We start from the raw sequence: 26,519 nt of genomic DNA, 5'->3' as shown, positions 1-26,519 counted from the left end.
GTGCCCTGCCTCTCCGGTCCTCTGTAACACGTTATTCCCACGGTGTGCCCTGCCTCTCTGGTCCTCTGTAACGCGTTATTCCCACTGTGTGTGTGCCCTGCCTCTCTGGTCCTCTGTAACGCGTTATTCCCACTGTGTGCCCTGCCTCTCCGGTCCCCTGTAACACGTTATTCCCACTGTGTGCCCTGCCTCTCCGGTCCTCTGTAACACGTTATTCCCACGGTGTGCCCTGCCTCTCCGGTCCCCTGTAACGCGTTATTCCCACGGTGTGCCCTGCCTCTCTGGTCCTCTGTAACGCGTTATTCCCACTGTGTGCCCTGCCTCTCTGGTCCTCTGTAACACGTTATTCCCACGGTGTGCCCTGCCTCTCCGTTCCTCTGTAACGCGTTATTCCCACGGTGTGCCCTGCCTCTCCGGTCCTCTGTAACGCGTTATTCCCACGGTGTGCCCTGCCTCTCTGGTCCTCTGTAACGCGTTATTCCCACTGTGTGCCCTGCCTCTCTGGTCCTCTGTAACGCGTTATTCCCACTGTGTGCCCTGCCTCTCTGGTCCTCTGTAACGCGTTATTCCCACTGTGTGCCCTGCCTCTCTGGTCCTCTGTAACGCGTTATTCCCACGGTGTGCCCTGCCTCTCCGGTCCTCTGTAACGCGTTATTCCCACGGTGTGCCCTGCCTCTCTGGTCCTCTGTAACGCGTTATTCCCACGGTGTGCCCTGCCTCTCTGGTCCTCTGTAACGCGTTATTCCCACGGTGTGCCCTGCCTCTCTGGTCCTCTGTAACGCGTTATTCCCACGGTGTGCCCTCCCTCTCCGGTCCTCTGTAACGCGTTATTCCCACGGTGTGCCCTGCCTCTCAGACACGTTCCGAGCTGTTTGCGTGGGGACGTAGGCTCTGGTCGCCAGCTCCTCACCAAGCCCCAGGTCCTTTCCCGAGTCCCTCGGCCGCCACGAGGAGCAGCATTGGGAAGGTCTTTTCTGCTCTCCACATGGCGACAGGCAGCAAGTCAGCTGTACTAGGTTTGAAAACAGGAGATTATTTGAGAATAAAGGTTCCAAAATTATTTTGGGAGAAAATGAATTAGCCTTTCATCTGCACTAAGCAGCCTAGAATTGTGAAACTGCTGATAAATTAAAAAATAACACTTCTGGTCAAGATGGCAGAGTAGGTAAACTCTGCGATTGCCTCCTCCCCTGATCAAAATTACAACTAAATTATAGAACTGTCATTACTAACAACCCCTTGAAGACTAGCTGAACGGAAGTCCTCTAACTGAGGCTGTAAGGAAGGACCACGTCGAGACTGGTAGTGGGCATGGAGATGGGGACTGGGGCGTTCCCGTCACACTGTGCCGACTAAGGAGCAGGAGGGGTGCCTCTACTGCAGAGGTTCCCTCTGAGGAGCCAGGGCCCGCTCCCACACCAGCTACCCCCACCCAGAGCACCAGAGCCAGAGGAGAGGGCCCCATAATTTCTGGCTGTGAAAGCCAGCGGGGGCTCTGTCCAAGAAAAAGAGCTGCTAGAGAAGGAGGTGCTGCTCTCACAGTGCGCACGCAGAGACTCACTTGCTCACAAACACTTCCTCTAAGCACCGGGGCAGGGGCAGCAGCTTGAAAAGTGCCAGGGAGGCACCGGGAGGAAGTAAATGGGCATACTTCAGGCCAGTGGCCGGAAGGGTGGGGATTGGGAGGTCAGAAGTACTGGCAGGCGCTATTCCTTTGTTGAGCTCTCCCACCCAGCTGGCCAGGTACAGGTGGACACCAAATCTCTGCTCTCCACTAACCTGGATCATACTGTTCACCCTTCGCTGGTGATTCCCTGAGACCTTGTTCTCTCCAACTGCTTGCCTGGCCCAAGGCTTTTCCAGTGGCTACTCCACAAAAGCAGCTCACCCCACCTTGTGCTGTGGACTTTCCCCCAAATCTGCAAACCTCACAGAATGCTCTATCTTGTGTTGCAGATTTTCTCAAATGTCTACAAGCCCCACACATGTGGCAGATGCCCTACCGAGACTTGTGTGAGACTTTCCCAAAGGCCCACAAACCCTATTCGAGCAGCGGCCAGCTTCAGCGTGCACTGTAGCTCCTAGCAAGGGGCCCCAAGCCCAGCACAAGTGGTGACCAATCTCAGCTTATACACTAACTCCCAACAATTGACCCAAAACCTGGCATAAGTGGTGGCCAACCTGCCTGTAACATATCCAACTAAGCAACCAAAAGCCAAGAAGCAGCTGGCCTCATCTCACATCAGTGCCCACCAAAGAATCTGAAGGTTGGCACAAGTGGCACCTGGCCTTGGTTCTTAGCATAGCTTCTCTCAAGCACCTCCAAGCCTAAAATAAGTGGGAGTTGATACAAATAACTGTGTTACTTATACCAAGCAACTCCCCAAGTCTGGCATAAGTGGTAGCTGACTTTGCCCTCCCAAGATCCAGACTGTACCAGAGCCCCATCCAACCAGCTCCACAACTGACATGCTGAAAGGCAGTTTTGGCTGGCGTCAGAAGCTCCAACACAATGAATCCTCCATGGGGACAGCCCCTGCACAACAGCTGGTCCACTGTAGTCATAGCCAGCCTTCACAGCCAGTTTGCGTGAGGGTCAACCCCACCCACTGATGTGCCAGCAGCAGCAGTTAAGGCCCAATCACAACAGGAGGCCCAACACAACCTACATGAGACACCCCTTGAGCATCCAGCTCAGGTGACCTGGAAGACTGCCACTGAGCCCTACAGAATACATCCATACTACTCTCTCAAGACTTGGAGCTGTAGCAGATCTACCTAATGTAGAGAAACACAGGAAGTCAACCAAAAGAATTCAAAACACTGGTTAAAAGAATGCTCCTTGCCCTATGGGAGAATAGATGAATTCTGAGAACCTCAACAAAGAGATAGAAAACATATAAAATGAGATAGAAAACAAAAAAGAATGACTCAGAACTGAAGAATATAATTACTGAAATGAAGACTATACGGCACACTAGAAGCAGAGAAGACAAGGTAGCAGAACACATGCAATTGGACAGCAAAAAGAAAAACAATTTTTATTTTTTAAAATATATCTTATTGATTTTTTACAGAGAGGAAGGGAGAGGGATAGAGAGTTAGAAACATCAATGAGAGAGACACATTGATCAGCTGCCTCCTGCACACTCCCTACTGGGGATGTGCCCACAACCAAGGTACATGCCCTTGACCCAAATCGAACCTGGGACCCTTGAGTCCGCAGGCCGGCACTCTATCCACTGAGCCAAACCGGTCAGGGTGAAAAACAATTTTTAAAATGAGGGTAATTTAAGGCAGGGGTCCTCAAACTTTTTAAACGGGGGGGCCAGTTCACTGTCCCTCAGACCATTGGAGGGCCAGACTATAGTTTAAAAAAAAACTATGAACAAATTTCTACACACACTGCATATATCTTATTTTGAAGTAAAAAAACAAAACGGAGCAAATACAATATTTGTATTTGCATGTGGCCCGCGGGCCGTAGTTTGAGGACCCCTGATTTAAGGGAACTTGGATAACATCAGGTGTAACAACATTCACATAATAGAGGTCCCAGAAGGAGAAGAGGGAAAAGGATTGAAATCTTTCTATTTGAAGAAATAATGACTGAAAACTTATCTCACTTGACAAAGAAAACGTACAAGTACAGGAAGTACACAGAGTCCCAAAGAAGATGAACCCAAAGAGGTCCATACTAAGACACATGATTAAAATGCCAAAAGTTAGAGAGAATCTTAAAAGCAACAAGAAAAAAGCAACTAGTATGGACAAGGGAGCTCCCATAAGACAATCAGCTGATTTTCCAACATACAAATTGAAGGCCAAAAGGGAATGGCACAAAATATTCAAAGTGATGAAAGGTAAAACTTACAACCAAGATTGCTCTATCCAGTAAGGCTATCATTTAGAATAAAAGGAGAGATCAAGAGTTTCCCAGGCAAGAAAGAAACTATAGGAGTTTATCACCACTAAATCAGTATTACAAGAATGTTAAAGGGACTTTAAGTAGAAAAGTAAAGATAAAAAAATATATATATATATAGAAAGAAAAAATTTTCAACAAAGGCAAACAATAAAAGCCGTGGTAGAAAGGTTAAAGACAAAAGTAGGAAGAACATGTGTACTCACAACAATAGATTAAGGGATACACACGAAAGAGATAAAAGAAAGTGACAAAACATAAATGTGTGTTGGTGAGTAAAAACTAGTGATTTTAGAATGTGTTCAATCTTAAGAGAAAATCAACTTAAATAGACTTCTATAAATATAGCTTGGTATATATACAGTACATGCTAACCAAAAATCTCTAAGAGACATAAAATAAATAAAAAGAAAGGAATCTAAACATAACACTATAGAACAGTGGTTCTCAACATGTGGGTCGCGACCCCTTTGGTGGTCGAACGGCCCTTTCACAGGGGTTCCCTAAGGCCATCCTACATATCAGATATTTACATTATGATTCATAACAGTAGCAACATTACAGTTATGAAATAGCAACGAAAATAATTTTATGGTTGGGTCACAACATGAGGAACTGTATGTAAAGGGCCAGAAGGTTGAGAACCACTGCGAAAGTCATCAACGTAAAAGAGAAAATAGCAAGAGAATATAAAAGGAATAAAAGAAATATAAAAACAATTAGAAAACAAGTATGAAATGGCAATAACTGCATACCTATCAATAATTACTTTAAATATAAATGGATTAAGTGTTCCAATCAAAAGACAGGGTGATTGAATCAATCAAAACAAAAACCAAGACTTGAACATATGCTGCCTAGAAGAGACCTACTCCAGATAGACACACAAACTGAAAGTAAATGATGAAAAAAGATATTTAATGCAAATGGAAACAAAAGCTGGAGTACCAATACTTATATCAGACAACAATACTTATATCAGACAAAATAAACTTTAAAACAGAGGCTATAGTAATCAAAACAGCATGGTACTGGCATAAAAACAGACATATAGATTATTGGGCTAGAATATGGATCCCAGAAATAAACCCATACCCATATGGTCAATCTATGAAAAAGGAGGCAAGAATATAAAGTGGGATAAAGACAGTCTTCAAAAATGGTGCTGGGTAAACTATACAGTAAAATCCAAAAAATGAAATTCCACCCTTTCCATTATATACAAAAATAAACTCAATAGATTAGAGACTTAAATATAAGGACTGAAACCACAAAACTCCTAGAAGAAAGCATAGACAATAAACTCTGACATTTGCCTTAGCAAAACTTTCTTTGGATATTTCTCCTAGGGCAAAGACAACAGAGCAAACATAAACAAATGGGACTACATCAAATTAAAAAGCTTTGCACAGCAAAGGAAACCATCAACAAAGCAAAAAGGCAACCTACTGAATGGGAGAAGATATTTACAAATGATATATCTGATAGAGGATTTATATCCAAAATATATGAAGAACTCATACAGCTCAACATTATAAAAAATAATCTGATTTAAAAATGGGCAGAAAGAGGTTAAGGGAGGGAGGGAGGATGGGGGATATTTGCAGTACCCTCAACAATAAAAATAAAATGTATATTAAAAGCCAAAAATAAAAATGCGCAGAGGACCTGAGTAGATATTTCCCTAAAGAAAACATACAGATGGCCAATAGACACATGAAATGATGCTCAACATCACTAATCATCAGGGAAATGCAAATCAAAACCTAATGAGATATTACCTCACACCTGTCAGGATGGGTATTATCAATAAACCAACAAACAGCAAGTGTTGTTGAAGAGGTAAGGAAAGGAGCCCCTTTGGATTTGGGGGATTGTAAATTGGTGCAGAAACGTAATGAGCACACTCTACCTATATAAAGCTACCATATTGATTCAGTAGATGTTAAACCCAACTTGTTACTCTAACCTGATATTTCTCTCAGAACTGGAGTTTGCATGTTAAAAATTTTGTGTTTGGTATACTTTACAGTTCAGTTTCTGTGTGAACCTAAGGAGCAGCCTGACCTTCAAGGCCGTTGCTATTGCTGACTGCCCAGACACAGATGGCCAACTCAAGGATGCTGACCATGAGAATCCATATTGGGAACAGCCAGGACTCTGCCTTCATGTCCACAGCCCCTCCCCCTGCTTTCCCTCTCCCTCCTTATAAAAACCCCTGCCTGCACTGAAATCTTAAGATGGATTTTTGAGGATGGGGAAAAGTCTCCCATCTTCTTGAGATGTGAGCACTCAAATAAACCCTTCCTCTCCATTGTCACCTGCCTCGGGATGTGCTGGTTTTCTTTGCGGCAGGCAGCCGAACCTGGGTTCCTTCGGTTGCAGTGCAGCCACTATGGAGTGTCCTCCAAAAATTAAAAATAGAACTATCCTATGACCCAGCAATTCTACTTCTAGTTATTCAAAGAAAAAACAAACAAACCACTAATTAGAAAAGATATATGCACCCGTATGTTCATTTCAGCATTATTTACAACTAGAGGCCTGGTGCATGAAATTTGTGCACAGGTAGGGTCCCTAGGCCTGGCTGGCAGTCAGGGCTGATCTGTGGGGCGACTGGCGGGATGATTGGGGGGCCCCTGCTGGCACCTACCCTGGCCAGCCTGGCACTTCCCACTTACCAGCCCTGCCCTCGCTGCTGCAGCTGGCCACCTCCCTCTGCAGGGCAACCAGCAGGGCAATCAGGGGGCCCCCGCTGGCACCAGCCTTGGCTGGCCTGGGGCTTGTGGGCTGGGGGCAGCTCCTGTGTTGAGCATCTGCCCCCTGGTGGTCAGTGCGCATCATAGCAACCGGTTGTTCCGCCATTCGGTTAATTTGCATATTAAGCTTTTATTATATAGGATAGCCAAGATGTGGAAGCAGCCTAAGTAACCATTGATGGACAAATGGATAGAAACAATGTGGTACTATATACAATGGGATATTAGTCATAAAAGTGAGATCAGTGATCTTCCTTGCTCTCAGGCTCTCGCCGCTGCGTTAGCCTGCTCACTGTCATCCTGCGATGCCTATGCCAGCTCCACCTCCTCCTCCCTTCACCTCCAGCTACATTGCATCATTGTGACTCCACCACCATATTCAAAGTGTGCCCCTGGTCCAAGGCTCCCTCTTGAAAAGGGGCTGGAGGTGCTGAAGGGCCTCACTGAGAGGCCTACAGGACATCAGCCCCACCAGGGAACATGCAGAGCTGGGGTGTGTCCCACGTCCCACGTCCCACCCTGTATTCCGAGAGCTTTGGCATGTACCACTGTGACCCCCACCAGCATGTCCAAAATACTAAAACGTGCTGGCAATTAAAGCATCATCACCCTAGGGCTGCTGATAATGCGGACACCTTGGCACTGGTATTTGAATCTCCAAATCAAAAAAAGGTTTCAGACTATGAAATTAAGTTAATGGGTTTAGATGTTGAAAACGTGTAAGTTCCTGTGCAAAAGACGGAGTGACATTTTCTGCAAGTGGGGAACTTGGAAATATTAAGCTGTCGCAAATAAGTAATGCCATTAAAGAAGAGGAAGCTGTTACCATAGAGATGAATGAGCCAGTTCAGCTAACTTTACACTGAGGTATCTGAACTTGACCAAAGCTACTCCCATCTTTCCTACAGTAACAATCAGTATGTCTGCAGATGTACCACTTGTAGAGGATCACTTGCTGATATGGAACATTTAAAGTATTATCTGGCCTCAAGATCAAGGATAAAGAAGGATCTTGGGCCCTAGCTGGTTTAGAGTCAGCCTGCAGACTAAAGGGTCTCAGGTTCAATTCCAGTGAAGGGCATGCATTTTGGTTGCAGACTCGAACCCCAGTCCCAGTTGGAGCATGTGCAAGAGACAACCAATTGATGTGTCTCTCCCCCATCGATGTTTCTCTCTCTCTGTCTCTCCCCCTCCCTTCTACTCTCTCTAAAAATCAATGGAAAAATATCCTTAGGTGAGGATTAACAACAACAAAAGTCTCTTCTGTCACCAAATGTTTACCTCTGAATACATCCTATATAATAAAAGGCTAATATAAAAATCAACCGAACAGCAGAATGACTGGTTGCTATGATGTGCACTGACCACCAGAGGGTAGACACTCAATGCACTGACCTCCCCTGGTAGTCAGTGCGCCCCCACATGGGGAGCTCCGTTCAGCCAGAAGCCAGGCTTATGGCTGGTGAGCGCAGTGGCGGTGGCAGGAGCCTCTCCTACCTCGGCGGCAGTGCTAAGGATATCCAACTGCCGGCATAGGCAAGCTGGCCTAAGCCGGCAGTCAGAAATCCCCCAAGGGCTCCTGGACTGTGAGAGGCACAGGCCAGGCTGAGGGACCCCTCCCCCTGAGTGCATGAATTTTGTGCACCGGGCTTCTAAGTATGTAAATAATGTTTTCTTTAAACCTTTTTTTTTCTTTCCATTCTCTACTGGATAAAGTGTCAAGTCAAATCTGGTCTTATTAACCTAGAACTACTGCCTTATCCAGAAATACTCTTTAGGCTTTTTATAACAAAGGGTTTTGGCTACTAATGCAGTGCTAAGAATTGTGTTTACAATTTAAATAAAAGTTATTTGAATTTCAAGTATCACAGGACAGTGCTTTCATCTGAACCATGACTGTTGCAAGTATCACAGGGAATTCACACCTAATGCTACCTTTTTGTGTAAATGTGTTTTATTTTTCAGTCTAGAGCAGCCAGACATAAATACACTGGATAATAGCCGTAAAAAGTGCTCCAAGTAGCTGACAAGATATTTGGGGGGGGGGGGGGTTCATTTGCCAAACTTATTTCTGTGTGATTTTTTTTAATTTAAAAATTTTTTTAAATTTTAAATTTATTGATTGATTTTATAGCAAGAAGAAGAGAGAAACATGGATTTGTTGCTCCACTTACTTATGCATTCACTGGTTGATTCTTGCACGTGCCCTGGCTGGGTGTGGGGAAACACAGGACTGGGTTGGAAAGCCTGTGGGGAGGATCTCTGAAAGGTCAGAGGCCTCAAGGGGACCTTGCTGAAGGCGGCAGCCCTTCCTTGACTTTTCCAAAGAAGTCTGAGCCCCCAGGTGTTTTGCTAGACTCTTTATGTTTAGGCTTCGAAACGTCCTTGTTTAAAGGATGCATGTGTCTTCTCAAGGATGCTTACCCAGCTGATAGTATCTAATAGTTAATTTTAGTTCAAGCTGTTGTTACAATAAAAGCCTAAGGAGGCAGGTGAATGGGCCTGTTTGGTTCCAATAGCCAAGCATTCCCTTAGCCCTCTCTTTCACAGAAACGTGTGTCAGAGTAGTCATTCATCCATCGCTCAGGGTCTGCTGGTCAGTCCTGGCAACTGGGGATTGAACCTGTAACCTTGGCATATCATGATGATGCTGTAACCAACTGAGCTACCTAGCCAGGGCTGTATTATTTTAACTCAAGAAATGAATAGAGGCCGAAACCAGTTTGGCTCAGTGGATAGAGCATCGGCCTGCGGACTGAGGGGTCCCGGGTTCGATTCCGGTCAAGGGCATGTACTTGGGTTGTGGGCACTTCCCCAGTGGGGGATGTGCAGGAGGCGGCTGATTGGTGTTTCTCTCTCATCGATGTTTCTGACTCTCTGTCTCTCCCTCTTCCTCTCTGTAAAAAATCAATAAAATATATTTTAAAAAAAAGAAATGAATAGAGGAGAATAGAAAATATTTTATATATTTCATTATTTTGTCATTTTTGTTAGCAAAAACTAACATTTTTTCAGAAGCTTAATGTACTCAAAGTGTGTGGGCTTTATAAGACTAGCATTGTTGCAGGGCAGTGTTTCTTTAGCCTAGGGAATCCTATATAATAAAAGAGAAACATGTAAATTGACCATTCCTCCACTGCACTCACCAGCCAATCAGGAGTGAGTATGCAAATTAACCTGCCAACAATGGCGGGTTAATTTGCATATGCAGGTGTCAAGTGCCCCCGGGAGGCAACTGTGGCTGCGGGCTCCCGGGACCATTTCCAGACATGGGAGGCAAGGCCGGCCAAGCCACGCCCGCGGGCTCCTGGGACCTTCGCTGGCAGAGAGCAGAGCAGGAGAGCAGGCGAGCAGGTGGAGAGCAGGAGGTTTGGAAGACTTGGCAGAGCAAGGAGGCCGCTGGACATAGAACAGAGTGAGAGAGAGAGCAACTTGGAGAGCATGGCTCCCTCTGTCATCCAGTTTCCTTATCACAGCTGTGGAAACTGACAGCAGGGAGGAGGAAGTCCCACCCAGCCAGAATCAGCCGTTGGTCAGACAGCTCTCAGCGGCCTGAGAACCAGGACTCTCATTCACCTGCATCTCAGACCGTGACAGTAGAGAGGTGGGACTATGTCTAAAGAACAACTGTTGATACAACGTAGCTCTGCAGCCGAAAGATGCCGGTGTTATCAACAGAAAATGTCTGAAGAGCAACTTGCATCTGATCTTGAAAGAAGGCGGCGCCTGCGACAGAATGTATCTGAAGACCAGCTACTGGAAAAATGTCGCTCTGATGCCAAAAAACACCGGCATTATCGACAGAAAATGTCTAAAGACCAGCGTGCCTTTGAAGTTGAAAGAAGGTGGTGGCAACGACAGAATATGTTTAGAGAATAGTCATCAACAAGTACTACCAATACCATTAGGAACTGCCTTCTCAGCAAAAATGGACTACATGAGGATGCAATTCTCGAACATAGTTGTGGTGGAATGACTGTTTGATGTGAATTTTGCCTATCACTAAATTTCTCTGATGAAAAACCATCCGATGGGAAATTTACTCGATGTTGTAGCAAAGGAAAATTCTGTCCAAATGATATACATTTTCCAGATTACCCGGCATATTTAAAAAGATTAATGACAAACGAAGATTCTGACAGTAAAAATTTCATGGAAAATATTCGTTCCATAAATAGTTCTTTCGCTTTTGCTTCTATGGGTGCAAATATTGCATGGCCATCAGGATATGGGCCATACTGTTTTAGAATACACGGACAAGTTTATCACCAAACTGGAACTTTACATCCTTCGGATGGTGTTTCTCGGAAGTTTGCTCAACTCTATATTTTGGATACAGCTGAAGCTACAAGTAAAAGATTAGCAATGCCAGAAAACCAGGGCTGCTCAGAAAGACTCATGATCAACATCAACAACCTCATGCATGAAATCAATGATTAACAAAATCGTACAAGATGCTCCATGAGGTAGAAAAGGAAGCCCAACCTGAAGCAGCAGCAAAAGGTATTGCTCCCACAGAAGTAACAATGGCGATTAAATATGATCGTAACAGTGACCCAGGTAGATATAATTCTCCCCGTGTAACCGAGGTTGCTGTCATATTCAGAAACAAAGATGGAGAACCTCCTTTTGAAAGGGACTTGCTCATTCATTGTAAACCAGATCCCAATAATCCAAATGCCACTAAAATGAAACAAATCAAAATCCTGTTTCCTACATTAGATGCGATGACATATCTTGTTTTTTTTCCACATGGTGAAAAAGGCTGGGGAACAGATATTGCATTAAGACTCAGAGACAACAGTGTAATCGGCAATAATACTAGACAAAATGTAAGGACAAGAGTCACACAAATGCAGTATTATGGATTTCATCTCTCTGCGTGGGACACGTTCAATCCTATTTTAAATGCAGGAAAATTAACTCAACAGTTTATCATGGATTCATATTCAAAATGGAGGCCAATCGGATAAATTTCATCAAAGCAAACCAATCTAAGTTGAGAGTTGAAAAATATAGTGGTTTGATGGAATATCTCAAATCTAAATCTGAAAATGATAATGTGCTGATTGGTAAAATGATAATACTTCCATCATCTTTTGAGGGTAGTCCCAGAAATATGCAACAGCGATATCAGGATGCTATGGCAATTGTAACAAAGTATGGCAAGCCCGATTTATTTATAACCATGACATGCAACCCCAAATGAGCAGATACTGCAAACAATTTACTACGCTGGCAAAAAGTTGAAAACAGACTTAACTTGGTAGCCAGAGTTTTTAATATTAAGCTGAATGCTCTTTTAACTGATATCTGTAAATTCCATTTATTTGGCAAAGTAATAGCCAAAATTCATGTCACCGAATTTCAGAAATGTGAACTGCCTCACGCTCACATATTATTGATATTAGATAGTGAGTCCAAATTACGTTCCTCTAATTCCCTTTCAGTGTGCACGAATTTTGTGCACCGGGCCACTAGTCTTTTATAAGAAGCAGACATTTACTAGACCTGTGATAGGGCCCAAGGAGAATGTTTGTGCAAAACATTTTTTTCTCCAGTATAAACAGCCTTATTTGAAACTTATTCCCTTAAAGGATGAAATGGCTTAAATCCCATGGATGTTGGATTCAACTGAGAAAGTGAACAGGCCCAGCAGCTGGGAAACAGGCCGTTTAAATCAGGGGTCCTCAAACTTTTTAAACGGGGGGCCAGTTCACTGTCCCTCAGACCATTGGAGGGCCGGACTATAGTTTTAAAAAAACTATGAACAAATTCCTATGCACACTGCATATATCTTATTTTGAAGTAAAAAAACAAAACGGGAACAAAAACAATATTTGTATTTGCATGTGGCCCGCGGGCCGTAGTTTGAGGACCCCTGGTTTAAATGTTCCCAGGACCTGTGCCACCAGGCCACTCGCTGGCTCCTCTGCACCAGGGGCTTCATCACAGCCCGTTCCTGCTGCATCTCGTGTTTGGTGGGTTAAAGGGCTGAGGCCAGTTCCTGGGCTGGGGGCTGCTGTGCTGGGCTGAGGGCTGCTGTTCTGGGCGGGCTGAGGGCTGCTGTGCCATGCCGGGCTGGGGGCTGCCGCGCCGGGATGGGGGCTGTGCCATGCTGGGGGGCTGTGCTGGGCTGGGGGCTGTGCCGGGCTGGGGGCTGTGCCGGGCTGGGGGGCTGTGCCGGGCTGGGGGCTGCTGTGCCGGGCTGGGGGCTGTGCCGGGCTGGGGGGCTGTGCCGGGCTGGGGGCTGCTGTGCCGGGCTGGGGGCTGTGCTGGGCTGGGGGCTGTGCTGGGCTGGGGGGCTGTGCCGGCTGGGGGGCTGTGCTGGGCTGGGGGGCTGTGCCGGGCTGGGGGCTGCTGTGCCAGGCTGGGGGGCTGTGCAGGGCTGGGGGCTGTGCCGGGCTGGGGGGCTGTGCCTGGAGGGAGCCCGCAGTGAGTGGCCTGATGGAACTTTGAGTGGTAAGTATCTTATCCAGCCTGGTGATGGTTCCAACACTGTGCATTTGTTAAAACTCATCCAGTTGTACTTTACTGTATGTAAGTTATACCTTAATAAATCTGACATTTAAATAAAGAATGAAATCTTGCCATTTTCAACAACATGGATAGACCTAGAGGGTATTATGCTAAGTGAAAGTCAGACAGAGAAAGACAGATACCACATGATTTCATTTCTGTGTGGAATCTAAAATCAAAATAAATGAACAAACCAAACAAACTCATAGTTACAGAGAGCAAATGGCTGGCTGGGGGATGGGTGGCGGGGGGGGGGGGGGACGCTTAAGAAATGCAGATCGCCAGCTCTGCACAGGCCGCCGAGGCCGCACAGCAGTGACGCTCAGCACAGGGAGGGGCCGTACTATTGCAGGACTGTGTGGTGCCCGGCGATCACGTCGAGGTGTATAAATGTCCAACCCCTGTGCTGTACACTGGGACTAACGTAATAGTGACGCTAACTGTAATTGAAGGGGACATTGTTAAAACTTAAAAAGACAAAAGTATCTGTGCTGGTGAGCAGGCCGTGTGTGGCGAGCCCTGCGGGCAGTGGCCTTGGCGCCCGTCCAGCGAACCGAGGGGAAGGAGGCCGGAGCAGGCCCAGGGCCGCGGGGCGGCCATTTCCCGGCCGAGGCTGTGCTGCAGATGGAGGTGCAGTGGCTGCGCGGCGCCCGCCTGCTGGGGAGCAGACCCGCGGGGCTCCCCGCACCCCCTGCGCCGAGCAGATGTGGACGCTGTTGCTGTGTTCAACAGGACAGTGCAGAGTCCGAACCCACATTTCCAACAGAACACAATGCCTCGGCACCCAGGGGCCTGCTGGCTGAGCGCCAACGTGCGCGCCCTATGTCCAGAGGCGGGGAGCACCGAGCAGAGGGCAGGCCTTCCAGCCCAGCCCAGGGGAACCACCTCAAAATCTCCACCGTGTGGGCCGTGAGCGCTGCAGAGCGCTGGGCACCTGGCCGGCTGGCCAGACGGAGACCAGGCGACTCCAGCCCAGCTGAGCCGTCCGGTCCCCGCAGCCTCGCCCGCAGGGACCCTGGCAGCACCGGTGGACGAGGATGCGAGCTGCTTGGGGAAGCGGGCCTGGGCACAGGCGGTGGTCACGAGGCTGAGGGCACAGCCACTTGCCAAGGTGGGAAGAGCAGTTGGGCTTGTTTTCAGGTCTTGGTTTTCTGACCGGCGGGCATGCGGTGAGAACTGTCACTCCACACCGGAGTCTGTGGTTACAGGCTGAGCGCGGCCGGGCCCTCACCTTCCCACTCGCGGGGAGGACCCGAGCTCCCGCCTCGGCAGGCAGCGGGACTCACAGCAGTGGGACAGCGTCCGGGTCTCCGCCTGCAGAAAGGACACGGGCCCGGGGACGCCCCACACAAGCCGGGTGCCCGCGGCCGGGCTGCGAGCGGCGCGTGCACGCAGAGCCGCATGGAATCGGTGGGGGGGCACCCCGAGCTCAGGGAGGACCGCACAGCCCTCAGTCCCAGGCGGCCCATGGGGCCTCGGCATTGCTGAGGTCAAGGCCTGTTTGGCCGCCGCCTTCCCCTGCAGCGCTCCTGCCGGTGATGGGACCCGCCCCCTGGAGGGGGCCCAGGCTCAGTCACAGCAGGGAAGCTGGCAGGAGGGGCCTGCGCTGCCGCCAGCGTCCTTGCGGGCCACCTGCGTAAGGTGCAGTGACTCAGGTCACGAGGGAGGGGGTGCTGGGAGCACCATCACACGCTGCTGGCCACTGTCTTTGTTCTAAAATATATATTTTTTATGGATTTCAGAGAGGAAGGGAGAGGGAGAGAGAGAAACACCAATGATGAGAGGGAAGCATGGATCGGCTGCCTCCTGCAGGCCCCACACTGGAGATCAAGCCTGTAACCTGGGCATGTGCCCTGACCGGGAATCGAACGGTGACCTCATGGTTCATAGGTTGACTCTCAACCACTGAGCCACGCCGGCCGGGCCACATGCTGCTGCCTTAACCAGTTTCTCTTGGCAGCCCTTTCCCGGCCTGGGTTCCTGCTTCTGCCAATAGAACTGTCACAGGTGAGCACCTAGTCCAAAAGGAATCCCAGCTGCTGCCACACGCGTCCAGTCGGGGCTCTTCGCTCGGTGCCCGCGCGGCAGGGACAGGAAAGGCGACAGCCGCGGCCCAGGGCCTCTCCACGGGCGTGGCAGGCGGCAGGTGGCATTGGCGGCACTGCCCCCAGGTGGCTAAAAGGTGTCCTTGTTACAGCTCTCCTGAAAGAAGAACATCTTTGAATTCCTGGCAGAACAGCCGGCCTCCCGTCCCTCCCTCCTTTCCCCACAGACGGTCTCAGGTGTGGCCAGAGGCCTCGAGTCTCCTGTCCTGTGTGCTCCCCCTGGGCCAGGAGGGGCCCTGCGGGGAGCTGGCCTGCGGGCAGCAAGGAGGGGCCTGGGCAGCTTTAACCCAGGACACCGTGAGAGCTCGAGTTTGAGCTCACGCTGACCGCTCCGCCATGGGATCCATCTGGTCTGGCCCTGAGGTGGGGCCAGGAAGGGACGGCCGATGCCTGGCCTCGCGGCCTGGTGTTGGGAGGGGGCACCCCGTCTCTGGGGCCCGCCCAGCAGATCCCAGCAAGTGCTGAGGCCACACACAACTGCTCTTGCCAGCACCCGACATCCCACCTGCCCGGGAGGTGGGGATGGCACGGGGACACCTCTAACCAGAGGCACTGGCCCTGCCTCTGCACCCACATCCCTCCGGTCCGTCTGACTTCAGTCGCTGTGAGGGCCCCACCCCTGGCAGAATGGGCCCGAACCATCCCACAGAGGGGCTGCCCGCGGGCCACGTACCCACACCTTCCTCCAGCTCTGCATCATGCGACCGTGCTCCCCGGCCACAGCCCTCCAGGTGGCCAGCTCTCTGGTCCACTTCTCTTGGGGGGTCACCTCTGCAAGAGAGAAGGGGCCCCAGGGCCCGGCTCTGCAGGCGCCGCTGCTGGACGGAGCCGCCTGCGCCGAGTGGCCCTGGGTCGGCCTTTACCCCAGGGCCTCACCTTCTCGCCCTGGGGGCTTCCCAGGCCACCAGCCCCAAGGCACTGGCCCTGCCCTCCCCTGCGCTGGCACTGTGCGCAGGCAGCAGCGGGCTAACCCCCCACACCGCTTGGGACGATGAGAGACGCTGGGCCCTGGGCGGGGGAGGGGGGTAGGCTCAGAAGCCAGCTCAGCTGAGCCGCCGTGGCCTCCCAGGAGGGGAAGGACCTGCAGCCTGGACTGTGAAGGCAGTGACAGGCTGTCGGGAGGCACCACCCTGAGCCAGCTTCCTGGCAAACACGAACACGAACCGTGTCGCTGCTTTGGACAACAGCTCAGGCCACCAGTTTCAGAAACGGGGCCCGAGAACCCGAGCCTTCGGCAGGAAGCGGAGCTCACACCTGAGCAGACCGGAGGGCTGGGTGGCGCCCCGATGGCAGCCGGCACCGGGGTCCTTGATTCTGAGCGGCCGGCCCGCCTGCCCGGCACAGCAGGTGGGACGCAGTGCACACAGGAGTCGTATCTCTAACCCATCCTCACGCGCCTGCCCGCCGCCCACACCTGCAGGAAGGCGGGTGAGAGCGCGCTCGCTCCTCCTGTGGCTGTGCCTGCGAGTTCTCTCCCAACTCGTCAGCTGTCCGTGAGCCACTACCTGAGTCAGGCCCTGCTGCCCCAGAGCATGTGTGTCCCGCACCTGCCAGCGGGGAGAAGGGCTCCTGCCTCTGACCCAGAGGAGGGGGCACAGGGCCCTCGGCCAGGCGCCTCCGGGCTCTCACCACAGCGACTCTCTGGTGGCTCTGTTCACCTAACTGAGATGTGTGTGCACATCACGCTCAGCTAGCTCATCCTGAGCACCGACAGGGATTTCACAGAAATGAACAGAACAGAGGTTTCGGGGGAGTAAATATTCACAATTATTTTTCTGTTTCCCAAACCCTGAATAAAATGACAAAATTATCTATCTATTTATCCATCCATCCATCTATCCATGCATCTATCTATCTATCTATCTATCTATCTATCTATCTATCTATCTATCTATCTAAACACACGCCTATACTCTTGAAAACAGCGACTAGGGGAGGAAACAGCACGAACATGGGAGGGGAAGCTGTGGGGGAGGGGGCAGGCACCGGGACAGCTCCCGGGCAAACGCAGAGCGGGTCCTGGGCCGGCCCTGGGGACCCCGAGGGGCAGCCTCACAGAATAGCCGGGAGCCGTGGCAGCAGGCGCTCCAAGCCACTGACTGCCAAAGCTGCGTGCCCAGCCCTCCCTGCGCCGCCCGAGGAGCCTCCCTCCCGCCCCAGAGGAAAGTGGCCTCAGAGGGCACAGCAGGGTCTCGGCAGCACCGCTCAGGGCTCAGGGCGGGTGCACAGAAAGCAGACAGGTTGGCTGGCGTGTCCACCAACCGACAGCCGACCGACATTCCGCAGGGCCTGTGCTCCAAGGGAGTTGCAGCAGGGACCCCATCCCAACTCCCCCGACAGCACACAGGCAGGGGAGAGGTGCGGGCAGGCGTTTTCTGACGCTGGCGCACAGGAACCGCCTGGGGAACTTCCTAACCCAGTGCCCCTCCAGGGACCCCTGGTTCAGCAGCCCGGGGCGGGCCTGGAGCTCTGCATTCCTAACGCACTTCTAGGAGCTCCCAGGTGGCGGGCGTGCAGGGAGCTGACCTTGGGTGAAAGGGCCCCGCCAGGAGGCATCCTTGGGCCCCTCTCTCAAACTAAGCAGACAATCGAGGGCCATGAGGCTCTGAGGGAGAGAAGACAGAAAAACAAGCAGAGCAGGCAACGTGGAGGGAGAAGGAAAGCGAGAGCAAGCCTCCGCACATCTCAGGCTGGAGAGGACTGTGCCATGAAGCAAGAACGGGGCTTAACGAGCAAAGAGCGGATGTAAAGCTCTTCCTGTGACCGGTGACGGTGAGACTGTAAGGCGGGAACAGGAGCAGGTGTGCCCCCTACGAAAGGCGCCAGGAGAGGGACGGGAGAGGCGGCAGCGAGGAGGGGAGGGGGGGGGGGCGGCCCAGTGGAAGCGGTTTCAGAAAGAACAGAATATGAAGCGGAGAAGAGGGAGCGGAGGTTCCGGAAGACCGAGGGGCGGGCTTCTGCAGGGGGCGGGCGCCAGGCGTGGGACCAGAGGGCAGAGGTGAGGCCGCAGGCACGGCGCCTGGAGCGAGGCCGGTGGGGCGCGTCCTCACACCCACGGGTGACGTTAGACAGAACTGCTTGTCCGGCCAAACTCACATCTAAGTGTGGCGACGGGACAGACTGCTCCTGGTGGCTGGAGGACAAACCCCAGAAAACCGCAGTGTGCCGGGCTGGGACACTGTCCCCGGTCAGAGAGGGGAGCCCAGCTGCAGGTGCTGGCCCAGGGCGGCCCTTGGCCCCTGGTGCAGAGGTCTGGGGAGGCCGAAGACGCGACCCCGTATGACTGCGGGTCAAGGACTGAAGACAGAGTCTGGTGTGGAGGTGGTAACTCGGACCCACGCAGATGGAGCTCAGCACCGACCGCACAGGAAACAGACCAGCCTCCGGGAACGCCCACACCGGAGGTGGGAGGCCGGCAGCCGTGCGGGGCGGGGTGGGGGAAGCAGCTGTAAAAATGGACTTTCATCTTTCCCGTGAAAGCCAGACGCAGTCAGCGCCCAAGCGCCCAGACTGGAGACACGGCCAGTGAGGGCCCACGCCCAGGGGAGAGCAGGGCCGCTTACCGGGCTCCAGCACGGCGACCCGCACCCGGGAGGTCTGGCTCCCCGCCGAGGAGAGGACGGAGCAGCGGTACTCGGTGCTCTCGCGGACGGCGTCCCGCAGCCAGCTGAGCACGTGGGCCCTGCCGTCCGGCAGCGCGTGGGTCTGCACGGGGACACACGTCTCCAGTTCGCGCCCATTCTTCTCCCAGACAAAGTGAACATCCGCAGGACCTGGGGGCACACAGGCCAGCTCAGCCCGTGTCCCAGGATGCAGGGCCCACAGGAACGGCCCCGGGGCAGGGGCGGGGCTGGGCTGCCCAGATCGGGGCTCCGTTGTCCCAGCTGGACCTGAGGTGAAGGGGCAGGCTGAGGGCAGGCCCCCTGTGGCCCCCTGACCCCGAAGGAACAGGCTCGTGCCCTCCCTGCCCATGGGACCTGCTCCTTGGCCCCCTCAGACGCCCTTCGCAGAATGCACCTGCACAGGGTGTCCCCCAGGGCCGCACCCCCTTCTCCTCTCCTGGCTGAGCCCAGTGCAGCGCTTGGTGGTGGCGCCGGGCGGGTGTCTGTTCCGAACAGGGGGTTCTGGGCCTGGGAACTTCCATTCTCCCTCCCTCCCCCCCCTGCCAGACCTGCTGCCAAAGGCGGGGCCTCCTCACTGTCCCTACCACAAGGGCCAGAGCTCTCCCCTGACAGGCCCTGGCTGGGCCTGATGAGGGCGTGGGAGCAGCTGCCCGGGAGCTGCTTGGGGCCAGGCGGGCGCAGGGCGCATGGGGACCGGGCCTTCCTCCCACCCTGGCCCTTGGTCAGGGTCTTAGCTCTGCTGGGCCAGACTTGAGCCAGAGCACAGCTCCCCGGCTCCCTGCCTCAGGCGGGACCAGGGACAGGCGTCCAGCCGGAGCTGAGGGGAGGATGGTGGGCGGGAAGGCAGGGGACAGAGAGCCAGAAGCAAGACCGGCTCTGGCCCGGCGCTGGAGCAGCCCGTGGGGCCGCCCTCTCATCCCCAAAGAGCAGGGTGAGCCCGCGGCTGGGGGCTGTGCTGAGGCCGGCCCACCTCCCTCCCTGCGGAAGCCAACGGGCCGGGACCCCCACGGACTGTGTGCCCGGCTCCCGGGCCTGCTGAGGAAAGCACCCAGCACGTGGGCTCCGCCCGCGGGTGCGGACCTGCTAGGCGGGGACAGCGGCAAAGGCGGCCCGCGCAGGCGGCACAGCCGAGGCAGCAGCGATGGGCCGGACTCCTGCGGCCTCTGTCCCTGCTGCTCCTGGTCACAGCATCCGTGCACCCTGCTGCTCCCCCTCACTTGTGCCTGGGCCCAGCAGGCACCCAAACAGCATGGATGAGGGGACACCCTCCAGCCTCCTGGCTCAGGGACCTGACACATGCCCGATAGTCTGTGTGGACGCCACCCCCTGCAGGCGGGCGGACTGCAGTACCACCCAGTCCAGTGCTGCCCCGCCCCCGGTCACCCCACTACCTGAGACTCGGTTTTCAAAGCCAGGTTCTTCCCACCGACCGGACAGGAGGAAATAAATGGCTCCGTGCAGGGCGGCCAGCAGAGGAAGGACTATGCCTGCCTGCCGGTGGCCCGAGTGCACTGAGCAGACACATATCAGAGCCGAGGACTAACTGGCCAGCAGACAGCAGCAGGCGTGTGGGTGTGTGAGCATGTGAGCGTGTGGGTGTGCGAGCGTGTGGGTGTGAGAGCGTGTGGGAGTGTCCCCGCCAGACACAGGGGGTGGGGGGCACACACTGTCTCGGGAGGGCCAGGTGGAGGGCAGAGACTGTCATGTGCTGGGTCTTTAGAAAGAGGGTGAGTTCTACTTTAACTGAGATCCCTTTCAATGGCTCCCAGCTCTGCCACGCCCCCTTCATCGGCAATCCTCCAGGGACAGGCCTCAAAGAAACTTCCTCCCCAGGGCAGTCGGACCCGGACCTGTCAGTCCTGGGAATGATTCCGAGACGATGACGGACCCTGTGGAGGAGTAAGGCGCCGTGCCTGTGAGCGGGACGCTGGGAAGTGTCCCACAGGGGTCCGTCCGTGAGTGATGGTACAGCCACTGTGCCGTCATCCATCAGGAATCACATTTAAGAAAAAGATTCAGCAACAGAGAAAAACTGACATGTTCAATGAAAGAATACACGTGCCCATGTGTATGTGTGTGCAAGTATGTACATGAATGTGTAAACGTGTGCATGTACATGTGTGTAGACACATTCACATATACGCACAGAGAAAAGGCCTAAAAGTGCCCTAATGCTGCTGGTGGCTACCTTTGGATGGTTTAATTTTAGGTCATTTAGATTTTGCTCTTTATACTTTCCTAGAGTTTCCACATTCACTGTAAAAAACAAACAATGCTTTTATAATAAAAATAAAATGCTAGAGAAAAAATAAATGTGCATAGACTCGGAGGGAAATTCTGAATGCAACCAAGTCCTATGCGTGGCCCTGGCCGGCCGAGGACGAGCCGCCGGGGCGTGCGCGCTGTGCCGGATCCCCATTGTTTGACTCGGTCTCTAGCTGTGTGTGGTTTTGTTCTCTGCCCACAGGTGGCTCTCTCCACACATGCACGCCGTGCACACGCACAGGTGGAACGCATGTACTTGCTGCCTCGGCACACGCACATGCTCACACCTGACAGCACGCCCACGTGCAGCCACCGGCGCCCCATCCTGCGCGGCGGGCTTCCCACACCACGCTCCGGCCACTCCCCGGCTGCTGGGCGTCGCGGGATTGTAGCTTCAGAAACTTTCTCGTGAGGTGTTGTGACCAAGAATGCGAGACTTTTCTTTGCGTGGACACTGGAGTCGGTTCTGAAAAGGCCAGTCTCCTTCCTCACCCCAGCACGGCCTGCTGATGGGATGGGTGCAGGAGCTTCCAGAAGGCTCTGAGGACCAGCGCTGGGCCAGGCAGGGGTGGCTGAGCCGACTCACCCCCAAGCACATGGGGGGGGCTCTTTCAGGCGCAACTCCCCACAGCCCACGGCTCCTGGGTGCGAGCAGCTCGGGAGCCCGACCGCGGGCGCCCCCGTTCCCAGCTGCTACCGAGCATCACTAAACGGCCTTTAAATGTGCGGTAAACGTAGCAAAACATTAACGTGGTAAAGAAGTACTTACGTTCCATTTATTCTTTAAAAACACTATCCACCTCATTCCGAATGCAGAGGAAATTAAAGAGAGAGGAAAGCGAAGTTAAAGTGGTCAGCAGGTCCCGCACTGAGACACGGGGGGGGGGGGGGGGGGAACCCGGCAGCCCAAACCCATGTCGCCCGCAGGGGCCGCTCCTTGGAGGTTCAGCACGCGGGGCTGCCCGGCTGCGGAGCTGGCCGCTGGGGGCGGAGCTGGCCGCTGGGGGGCGGGGCTGCCCGCTGGGGGCGGGGCTGCCCGGCTGCGGAGCTGGCCGCTGGGGGTGGAGCTGGCCGCTGGGGGTGGAGCTGGCAGTCTCCAGTCCTAGTCCCGCCCAGGGTCAGGGCCTTCCTGCCCCCCGCCTCCCCCCACCCCCATTGTCCGAGGAGAGCAGTGGGGCAGAGCTGATTCTTTCTGACAAAACCAGAGCCTGGGAGCCACGGCCCCGCCCCGAGGAGGGGACACCATCCTGGAGGTGGGGGCCCTAGAGCCCAAACGGAGGGATGTGATGAGACCCACCTCAGGGCTGGGCCATCCATCCCCCAGGTGCCTCCCAGGCAGCAAGTCCTCCCGGGCCCGTGCACGTGGTCCACTCTGACCCCGAGGCCGGTGGCCAGTGAGCTAGCCCCTCTCCCATTCCCGTGCCCAGGGTCCTGCCAGCACCCCCTGGGGGGTCACTCAGAGCACCAGGGCTGCGTGCACCCAGGACCCCCATGCCGGACCGCCCCCATGCACTCCCTGCAGGCCCCGGAGCTGCAGGGGCACAGACGTTGGGCAGCCCCAGCCGGAAGGGAAGGTGCTCTCCGGGTCTCCAGCCCCCCGAATGCATCGCTCTCCTCCTCAGAGTCCCGAGCCTGCCACAAAGCTGCCTGGGACCAGCTGAGAGCAAACCCGGGTCTGAGCTGCTGGGGCCCGAGCTGGCCTGTGAGGGGTGCGGGAGGTGCCTGCCCAGCCCCCAGCTCCGTGGGGGACCCTTCTGTGGGTGACGCTGCTGCGGCAGGAGGCCTCCAAGGACCCAGGGTCAGCCCGCTCTGTGGTAAAGAATGTGGTTCATCACACCACAGAGAGGAGAGCACTTCCCATGGGAGGAAAACCACCCATCAGGCATGCTCAGCACCGAGGCCAGCAAGGTGACGGGTCGTTCCCCACCCCCCAGGCAGGCAAGGTGATGGGACCCCCCGCAGGCCAGCAAGGTGACGGGTCGTTCCCCACCCCCCAGGCAGGCAAGGTGATGGGACCCCCCGCAGGCCAGCAAGGTGATGGGTCGTTCCCCACCCCCCAGGCCAGCAAGGTGATGGGATACCCCCCTGCCCCAGGCCAGCAAGGTGATGGGACCCCCCCAGGCCAGCAAGTGATGGGACCCCCCACCCCAGGCCAGCAAGGTGATGGGACCCCCCCCCCGGGCAGCAAGGTGATGGGACCCCCCCAGGGCAGCAAGGTGATGGGACCCCCCCAGGCCAGCAAAGTGATGGAACTCCCCCCAGGGCAGCAAGGTGATGGGACACCCCCCAGGCCAGCAAGGTGATGGGACCCCCCCCCAGGGCAGCAAGGTGATGGGACACCCCCCAGGCCAGCAAGGTGATGGGACTCCCCCCAGGGCAGTAAGGTGATGGGACCCCCCCCCAGGCCAGCAAGGTGATGGGACCACCCTCCAGGCCAGCAAGGTGATGGGACCCCCCAGGCCAGCAAGGTGATGGGACACTCCCATCTCGTGGAGGGCTGACCCTCCAACTCATGTGTCAACTACTCCCACAGCCCAGCCTTGGCCTTCCAGGAGCCCCAACACACACACACCACCTGCCACTTAAGAGCTTGGGGATCAGGACCCCCATGAGACGCAGGCCTCCTGCTGCCCCTCTGACCACGTGGCTTAAAGGCTCTGATGCTAACACTGCAGTTAATACATAAAGGACCTGCACACCAGCATGTCAAATGCTACCTGAAGCGTGTGTGATGTGTGTATGCGATGTACACAGTGTGTGTGTGCAATGTGCAGTGTGTGGCATGCGTGTATGTGTGTGTATGTGTGTGTATGGCATGCATACTATTACGTGTATGTGGGATGTATGGGTGTGTGTGATGTGTGCAGTGTGTGATATACGAAGTGTATGTGTGATACGTGCAGCGTGTGGTGTACTTGTGTGGTATGTGTGTAAGTGTATGGCGTGTGTGTGGGCTCTATGTGTGATGTGTGCAGTGTGTGGCATGTTGTGCATCTGTGGGGTGTTGTGCCTGTGTGGGGGTGCATGTGAGATGTGTGCAGTGTTTATGGCGTGTGTGTGTAGTGTGTATGTCTGTGTGATGTGTGCAGTGTTTATGGCGTGTGTGTGTAGTGTGTATGTGTGTGATGTGTGCAGTGTTATGGCGTGTGTATGTGCTGTGTGCAGTGTGTGGCATGTTGTGCATCTGTGGGGTGTTGTGCCTGTGTGGGGGTGTATGTGAGATGTGTGCAGTGTTATGGCGTGTGTGTGTAGTGTGTATGTGTGTGATGTGTGCAGTTTGATCCTGAATAGAACCTACACAGCAGCCCCTCTGGACGGACAGGACACTGCAAGCTCCCTCGGAAGGCAGTCCACCCCAGGATGCCCCTGCCTCAGGTGCGGCCGGTGAGACAAGGGGAGGTCCAGGTGGGCACGCGCCTCTGAGAGCAGCGGACGCACAGCTGGAGCGCAGGGAGGCGGGTCTCGGCTCCTGGTCCACGCACCTGAGCACCAGGGGCACTGCTCCTGCCTCCCTGGTCCGGGTGCCCGGGTGCCGACCCTCTCAGCTCCTCTCCCTCTGTGCACCTCAGTGTCCCCCCAGGTCCTGCCCTGGAGGCGCGGGCAGGGGTGGGAGCGGCTCCCGGAGCCCCTCAGCAGCAGCGAGCACAGAGAGGGACGGCCACGCGGGAGGCGAGGCTGTGCTGAGCGACCCCTCCCTCCCCCGCATTTGCTGTTTGGGTCTTTGCCTCCCTTGGCCCCAGCCCTTCCATAAGCTTTGCAACTAAAGTCCCTGTGCTGAACACCCGAGTCTGAAATGCCAGAGTGCTCTGTGCTGAGCCGGCCTCGCAACCTGCTCTCCCAGCCCCGCTCCTCTCCGTCCGAGGCCGTGTGCATGCCCACGCACAGTAACACGCAAGTGCTCGCCCGTGAAAGTGCGAGGCTCTCAAGCTCACGGTCCACCTGTGTCCATCCTCTCCAGGTCACGGGAACCCAGCACGGTCTTCCCCTTTCCCACTGCGCCCGTGGGCCTGAGGGCTGGGGCAGTTCCCGGTGCTGCCCCGAGGGAACCACTGTGGGAGCGGCCGGCCGGCTCGCAGGCCTGGCCTAGCACGGGGCAGCGACCCGGGCCACGTGGACAGCCCCTGTGGTCTGGCTCCACCACCTCCTGTTCGCAGGCAACTTCCCCTGCCACCACCTGGGCCCGCGCAGGCACCACTGGCCACACGGCTGGTCCGGGGCAGAGGGAGGGCGCCCCAAGGCTTGGGCGCCGACCCAGCGGGAGACAGGCAGCAGCTTGACATTCTTAGCGGCTCAGTGTTTATTTAAAATCTCAAAAACTAAACAGCCCGGCCCGTGTGGCCCAGTGGATTGAGAGTCAGCCCATGCCCCAAGAGGGTACGGTTCGATTCCCGATTAGGGCACATGCACGGGTTGTGGGCTCGACCCCAACGAGGGGGCGTGCAGGAGGCAGCCGACTGATGTTCCTCTCTCCCTTTCTCTCTCTATAAAATCAATAAAAACATATTTTTTAAAAATCTAAAAAACTAACAAAACAGGATTTGTCTCATTCCTTCTCTCTCAGCAGAGGACAGACCCCCAGGCCTGTAACGTCTTTTCTCTTTGTGGCTATTCAGACGCCCACACATGGGAGACCTGGGCGCCCAGGCACTGCCTGAAGCCTGGGGCACGCTCGAAGGTGGGCTACCTGCTGCCCCCCCCCCCCAGTGCTGCCCGGGGGCCCTCCCGGTCCGAGGGCGCCCACAGGGCTGTCTTTCCCGCATGTAAACATCATCACGCAAGTCGCTGACACAGTTCCCACTCCAGAGGCCCTGGGTTAATTCCTGAAATACCCACACCTCAAACCCACACTGTTCTCAGACACAGAAGTAACCCTATAGACCACGATTTAAAGCGTGCAGTGCCTGACGAGCCAGGGGCACCGGCTTCGTTTCTCTTAGACTGTCAAACAGGCAATGACAACCATCCGGTGTGAATGAATCAAAATTACGCTTTTTTTTTTTTTTTTTTGGTCAAAGTGGAAAAAACTATTTTTGTAGTGCCACAGAATTTGAGTCATTAGTTTACATGTGCACGAGATGAAAAAGTTCGACAATCGCTCCACAGACCAGCGACTGGCAAGCCGGGGCCTTTGGGCCACGTGTGGCAGAGGCTGGTGTTTGTAAACGAAGTTTGGTTGATGCACAGCCACACCCACTGCGGGCAGCTCACGGGCCATGGGGCAGAGCTGAGAGGTGTGGCAGAAACCCTGCCTGCAGAGCCTAGAACAGCTAACAGCAGTCTTTGCGGGAAAAGCTGGCCGGCCCGCTGTCCAGAGGCATAGCTA

At 54.2% G+C, this 26,519-nt stretch overlaps 2 protein-coding genes across 3 annotated transcripts in view; one reads left to right on the top strand and one right to left on the bottom strand.

The window, feature by feature from the left end:
- The window catches only part of SECISBP2 (SECIS binding protein 2), a 40,621-nt gene extending 34,478 nt beyond the window's left edge, over positions 1-6,143 (top strand). Inside the window, exon 17 of the mRNA XM_059656353.1 lies at positions 5,958-6,143. Within this exon, the coding sequence (XP_059512336.1) occupies positions 5,958-6,016 (59 nt within the window). The 3' untranslated portion in view covers positions 6,017-6,143. The remainder of the gene's footprint in view (positions 1-5,957) is intronic.
- A 7,438-nt stretch (positions 6,144-13,581) lies between these two features.
- Positions 13,582-26,519, bottom strand: part of SEMA4D (semaphorin 4D) — a 105,058-nt gene continuing 92,120 nt past the window's right edge. The window contains exons 17-19 of one of the 2 annotated variants that reach the window (XM_059656346.1): positions 18,872-19,081; positions 15,982-16,079; positions 13,582-15,405 (exon numbers count right to left, since the gene is read on the bottom strand). In XM_059656346.1, the coding sequence (XP_059512329.1) occupies positions 15,379-15,405; positions 15,982-16,079; positions 18,872-19,081 (335 nt within the window). In that variant the 3' untranslated portion in view covers positions 13,582-15,378. The remainder of the gene's footprint in view (positions 15,406-15,981; positions 16,080-18,871; positions 19,082-26,519) is intronic. The other variant, XM_059656347.1, reaches the window with a different exon arrangement.

Source organism: Myotis daubentonii, chromosome 11, assembly GCF_963259705.1.
Source record: "Myotis daubentonii chromosome 11, mMyoDau2.1, whole genome shotgun sequence".
NCBI classification, from domain to species: Eukaryota; Metazoa; Chordata; class Mammalia; order Chiroptera; family Vespertilionidae; genus Myotis; species Myotis daubentonii.
Note: the sequence above shows the minus strand (reverse complement) of the source record. Positions and strands in the feature narration are given on the sequence as shown.